General features: G+C 35.8%; 1 protein-coding gene across 1 annotated transcript in view; it reads right to left on the bottom strand.

Annotated features, from left to right (window-relative positions):
- The window catches only part of LOC107272898 (autophagy-related protein 16-1), a 212,623-nt gene extending 207,824 nt beyond the window's left edge, over window positions 1-4,799 (bottom strand). Inside the window, exons 1-7 of the mRNA XM_015750540.2 lie at window positions 4,296-4,799; window positions 3,803-4,061; window positions 3,543-3,705; window positions 3,388-3,476; window positions 2,209-2,262; window positions 1,183-1,321; window positions 432-537 (exon numbers count right to left, since the gene is read on the bottom strand). Of these exons, the coding sequence (XP_015606026.1) occupies window positions 432-537; window positions 1,183-1,321; window positions 2,209-2,262; window positions 3,388-3,476; window positions 3,543-3,705; window positions 3,803-4,061; window positions 4,296-4,425 (940 nt within the window). The 5' untranslated portion in view covers window positions 4,426-4,799. The remainder of the gene's footprint in view (window positions 1-431; window positions 538-1,182; window positions 1,322-2,208; window positions 2,263-3,387; window positions 3,477-3,542; window positions 3,706-3,802; window positions 4,062-4,295) is intronic.
- Window positions 4,800-6,477: the final 1,678 nt, after the last annotated feature.

Raw genomic sequence — 6,477 nt, 5'->3', positions numbered from 1 at the left:
CTTTCACATTAAAAAAAAAAGTGCAGTTGCATTTTTCTAATGCACCGATACACAAAAGTGCATAAAATTAGTTGCATATTATGCACCGTCTGATGCCATTTAACTTTCACTCATAACATCATCTTCTATTCCCAACCGTTTAGGAGGTACAGCCTGTTCCAGTTGCGTGGGACACCCTGTATATTTTATTAAAGCGCCAGCAAATGGCTAGTATATCTGACTAGGAGTTAACAAATTTTACTCGTGTTTCTTTAACGATACTACATATTATATACAAGCGTTACCTACGCCCATGGATACTTCTGATAAGCTCTAGAGGTAAAGCACAATTGTCAGTACAGTTTTTAGTGATTAATACGTAAATCGCTCGTAATGGGTTAATCCATTACGCCTAGAGGACTGGAAATTGCTGACAAGTTTTCCACTTTTACCTTTGGATATATCCCATAGCTTGACTTTCCTGTCAGCGCCACCCGTGGCGAGGAGTCTGTCCACGGGAGACCATTTCACTGCGTTTACTTCCCCGTCGTGAGCACTCTGGAACGGTTTATTTTACTGTCTTTTTTGTTTTCAATGTACATCAAGCTTTTTATATGCTACGATATATTGTAATAGAGAAAATTTTATGACGCATTGCATGAAATACGATATTTGAGTAATAATGAAATGTATGACTACAGATATTGGTACGTATACAAGTCTAAGAAACCAGTCTGCATTGAAATTTTATACTTCCTTTTCAACTTCCCCGAGATCTGTACTACTGCGTTTCATGACATGTGTAAATCGCCGTGACCAATACATAATGCAGAGACAATGAGGAAAGCCTTTTAAATAAATTTATTTGGAAATATATCAATTTATAGTTACCGTGTATAAATATATATATTTCTATGTATATATGTAAAGATATAACCGTGTTGATAAACATTAGAAGATTAGAATATTTAATCGTATGTTACAAATTAACGTAATATTAAGTCAACGATAGGAAACGGTACTGCCGTTCGATATTAGAGTAAGTCGATAATAAATAAGTCACGTAGGAAAACCTTAAATTTCTTTAATTCCCTGCCAATTTAAATAGGCCCAAAAATCCTGAATGAGATAAATGAATGATAATTAAATAAATAATATCGTACGCTAGATTTACGAGCAATAGTCGTGTGGATATTAACGTACAAATTTTACGGAGACTTTGGTCGGTACTGATGTGGGAAGACCAACGATTCCTTCCTTCAAGCTGGTCCTATCAGGACTGATTTGCCGTGTATCGCGTGCAGCATCTTCCAGTTCCTTCTGCATTTTGGCTTGTCTCTTTCTGCAAAGTTACAAGAAATAATTAAAAAATACCTTGACAGTCCATGTAAGATATTCGCTGCGCTAGAAAACAATTATTATCAAAATAGACACCAAGGAAATATGTATTATTTTTGTTACATATTTTGAATGATTTATAGTATTTCACATGCAAGCTGATTTAACCTGGCAAGCTTTTGCACGCTAATTGCGTAACTAATTAATAATTCCATTAATTTCTTGTAATAATAATGATGAGCTCGTGTGTGTTAGTGCCTACGTCATCTTAGCTACGACTGTATCAATTTTATCATAATAATAATGATAATCCATAACTCATACTCCCAGGAATTGACTGTGCTTACCATATTTAAGAGACTACATATAAGTTCTGCGAAAAAAGAATGTTGATTAGAAATTCACTAGATGTGCTTCTCATACTCTTATGTATGATTTAATCCTATATTATCTCGCCAATTTACAACTGCACAAAGTGCCCTTGATACATGATAAATTTGTACAATCCTGTTTACGTTTTGGCAATCATAATAAGTAAATAAACAAATGAAAATACCCCACAATTTAATGCTTGAGGATATGTTCTTCTCCAGTTTATTCGCAAAATCAGATGAAAGACGAAGGTGTAACGGTTCAAGCAACCCTTGAGACATACTGTACTGATGGATATATTTGTATAGATGATAATTATGACAGGAATTGCAGTGCATACAAAAAAATTCTAACAAAAATAACGGTAAGAACAATAGAGGATATGTATTACATAGAACAAATGCATACAGTAATCATTTTTCAGTAACTTATCAATTGCTACCAGCCCAAAAGCTATATGGCATAAAGCGTAACTTTCTGTGTCACTTTTCTTTTGACTTTCTTTTTATTCAAACTTACCCGAATTTCGATAGGGTATTCATCAAAAAGGCTGTCGGGCTGGTAAAACTCTCGCTGAAAAGAAAATGTCAAGCGGTGTGAAGTGGCTAGTGTAGCAAGCCCTACAGCAACTCTGTGTTCGTGTTTCTCGTGTGACCTCACAATTACAATTCAAAGAAATCATTTTCATGTATCTTTAAATGTCATGCTACTATGTGTATCTGCCTTGAAAGGTTATTAAGTATTTTAAATGAGATATCTACCCAAAGAAGTGTCGTGCAATTAATATTCAAAACCACCATAAAATAGAACCACTTCTAAGTGTCTGTCTAATCACCATTGCTAGTATTGTATATAATCTCTTACCTAATTTGTATATTTACACATGAGTTACTGTGTGTATTCTAAAAGAGCAACGCTTCTAAAGATTCTGTGAACGCAAATTACTAAGCGTTGCATTTGTAAGCTGTTACATGCATCGTACTCTATTCCAATCGCAGAGAAAAGAAATATCTTGTGAAGATATTAAAGTAGCAGGGTTATGATACATGAATGTATTATAATAATATCATTCAAGTACGATAAATAACTCAAATATAAAAGCACAAAGTAAGTTCGGTTATATTATCCTTATGAGAAATGTGAAATGACCGGATAACTGTCAAGGATATATTACAGAATCTGACTAAACAATGAATAATTACACATTATTACCTCTGAAACTTCCTTTCCAAATACTTACATTTTATGTTTTAATTACTGAAAGTTGCTAGTGTATTTTACTAAACTTTTGTTTATATGATCAATAAATTTGTATTCTTTGTTATCGATGCTCATTGGTAATGAAATGCATGTGAAGTTCTAAAAGCCTATTTGTGAACTTGCTAGCTCGTTTTCCCAGGTTGCTCGCAGATTGAACTTAGTTTAACTTGTTATAGCCAGGTACAGATACAATTGCATTAGATAGAAATAATGCTTCCTCTATACGCGAATATTATTTATGGTTCCCAGTTTCGAAAATTGTAAGCATAAAAAACTAAAATTACAGTTTTTGTGGCACAACACAATTTAAAACGAGATCAAGTATGTTATCTTCATTGATCATAATGATAAAAATGCATGATTTGTCTTTTAGACACTGCTTGAACAAAATTATTACGAGGAAACAAGAAGTAAATAATGCTGATTACAAAAACTTACTTTAAGAAATTGTCATTTTCTTCATTCATCTTTTCTGCGTCCTTTGCTTTGTATTTTATTAAGCGCTCGACTAGCTGGCGATTTTCTTCCTACACGATTATTAAAATTTAATGCAAAATTGATGTTTTTCATAAATTTAAACATTAATATATTACCTGAGCTTTTCTCAGCTTCTCTTCAAGAGCAGCAAAAGCTAGCTGCAGGGCTTGATGCTCGTCTTTGAGCATTTGATTAACATTTTCTAATTCACGTTCTTTGCTTATGTATCTTGCTATGTCTGACCGTAAGCCAGCATTGACTTCGATACTTTCTGCCAGGCTGTATAAAAGATATATATAATTACTTAGTTTCCTGTTAATTCAGTATCAAAACTGTATTAGAAGAAAAATATATAAAGAATGAATACGTCACGTACCTGGCTTCTTTTGAGTGAAGTTCTTTAATCACTTCTTGCAATTTATTATTCAGATCTACAATTTGCTGTGTATGTTCTCCTCTTCTTCTATGAAGCGTTGCCAATTCTTCAGCCTGTGCCAATAACCGTGCTTCTAGAACAGCATTTCCACTTGATCCACCACCAGTTCCTCCAATATCGCACCTCAATTTCTCATTTGCTATTGACAATTGTAGATTTTCCCCTCGCAAAGTATTAGCACTTTCGAACAGTCGATTATCTTTTAACATAAAATCATATTAAATTAGAAAAATTCTTTGAATTTAGTTCAAATTACAATATAGCATACACATCTTAATTGAATACAACGAATACAAATAAGAAAATTGACAGAACAAAACACTTTGTGTTCAAGCTCTTTGTGTTCAACAGTTGATTTGCACAAGTCTTCAACTGGTTATACACTGTTGCAATGTAAACTGTTCATAGATACATCAAATTATTTATTACTCACGTAAACTTATGAGATCATAGAAGCAGTAGGTTTGGGATCTATTCCTGTCACGAAGTTGAGAAATAAGATCTTTCCTCCAGTTAGATTCCTCACCCGAATAATGGGGTACACCTGCTTCACCAGTTGCCATTCTTATCAGCAACCTATCCACTTCAAAATCACGTTGACTATTCGATTACCCACTGGTAAATTTGGGTTTAACAAATAACACTTGACGAAAACACTAGTAGATTATTATGATTGCACCCCCACTGCGATGCCCGGCTTGTTTTCCCCCTGGAAAAAATATTACTATCCATTCACGATTTTACTCGACTTTAAAAGAATATGGATATGCGAAAATGCTACAATAATCACATGTCATTCCGGTTTTACGATAAAAATTTTTAATTATGAAAACAGCTATTCTAACCTACGTATGCCAAGCACAACTATCGTGCTATAAACTGTGTCATGCGCATGGGGGATGACTCTAGCCACGAGTGTGTCGTTTAACCGGGTTTCCGAACAATAGATTCGCAGATGGCAGCATTTTCGATTTTGCATTTTAGAATGTGACTCTGTTGGCATTGAAGTTTACGATCCTATAATACAGAGACGAGTAGAGAGATGCACAACGCTACGGTTTTAGGCGATACCAAAAGCATGGCGCTGAAACCCAGCGGCGAGTCCGGAAATAGAGTTATGAAATCATAGTCTCCATCCATAATGCGGATCCCGTCGTAGCCGAGCTAACCGCGATCACGAACGTGTAGCTTGCCGGGCAGAGTCCTCCGCTACTTATCGCTGATTCCCAAAGCAACACTTAGAACGAGACAGCTCATCGGATATAGCCTAAATACTTTTTTTCTTTGCAATCCTAAATTCGATCGCACAGTGTAAGCTCGGTAAGTTTAATATGACAAAAGCAAGCAACTCATGTCTGCCTACACTAAAGCGTATGATGCCACAAGCATATTTAATACATATTTTACCGATGTTGCGTAGCAGAACGATTGTTGAAACCTATCAGGAACTGTAGAACTTCTCGAGAACTATTGAAAAAGCCTATTGTTGAATCATTTTCAAGAGATTTTAAAAAAGTGCGATGCTGGAGCTGACATCCGTGTAGCACCTCCATTTTTGTAATGTTAATATAATATGTATAAATATGTATTTTAATACAGAGTCCACAGTGTTCTTCTCTCATCGGTGCGCTATAAACGCGGAATTGGCAAAATCCAGAAGACTCGCGTGGACGACGAAAAATTATTTAGTACACAGCAGAATCTGCGGTTGATCACTCGGAAATAAGTATAGCTGGAAATATAATCAGACACTACCGCGCAACATGGGAACACTTTCCAAATGCATCACCAAAATCTCACATAAATATAAGTCAGATCTATGCACTACTTCCGGTATCCGCTGAGTATAGCAAATTTAATAAATGAAGGTGAAGGATTAAGAGTATAGAAAGAGACGTTTCGCGACGCACTACGTCACACTTTTCTTCGTAAATGAAGGTGAAGGATTAAGAGTATAGAAAGAGACGTTTCGCGACGCACTACGTCACACTTTTCTTCGTAAATGAAGGTGAAGGATTAAGAGTATAGAAAGAGACGTTTCGCGACGCACTACGTCACACTTTTCTTCGTAAATGAAGGTGAAGGATTAAGAGTATAGAAAGAGACGTTTCGCGACGCACTACGTCACACTTTTTTTCGTAAATGAAGGTAAAGGATTAAAAGTATAGAAAGAGACGTTTCGCGACGCACTAAGTCACACTTTTCTTCGTAAATGAAGGTAAAGGATTAAAAGTATAGAAAGAGACGTTTCGCGACGCACTACGTCACACTTTTCTTCGTAAATGAAGGTAACAAGTGATTAAGCCAGCGGAAGAAATTGGGAAAATAGGTAACACAAAGAAAGAGAGAGAGAGATAGAGATAGAATTATATAATCAAGTATTACCTTAGAATGTAGATGAACAAAAGAGACAAAGAATCGATGAATGTATCACAACTGCGATGTATTTGCGGAGAGAGGGGAAGGGGGAAGGAAGACCGGCAAAACGCGGTTTCCAAGAGAACGGCTCTCGAAAGACTGACCTTTGCATCAACACATTCTTTGTATACCGCTGAGTACCCCCACTCTGCTCCAGCACACCTTGGCATAAGTGATGCCCCCCTACGACAGGTTTG

Source organism: Cephus cinctus, unplaced genomic scaffold (assembly GCF_000341935.2).
Source record: "Cephus cinctus unplaced genomic scaffold, Ccin1 Ccin1_scaffold1310, whole genome shotgun sequence".
Classification (NCBI taxonomy): domain Eukaryota; kingdom Metazoa; phylum Arthropoda; class Insecta; order Hymenoptera; family Cephidae; genus Cephus; species Cephus cinctus.
The sequence above is the reverse complement of the archived record's forward strand: the minus strand, read 5'-3'. Positions and strand labels throughout refer to the sequence as shown.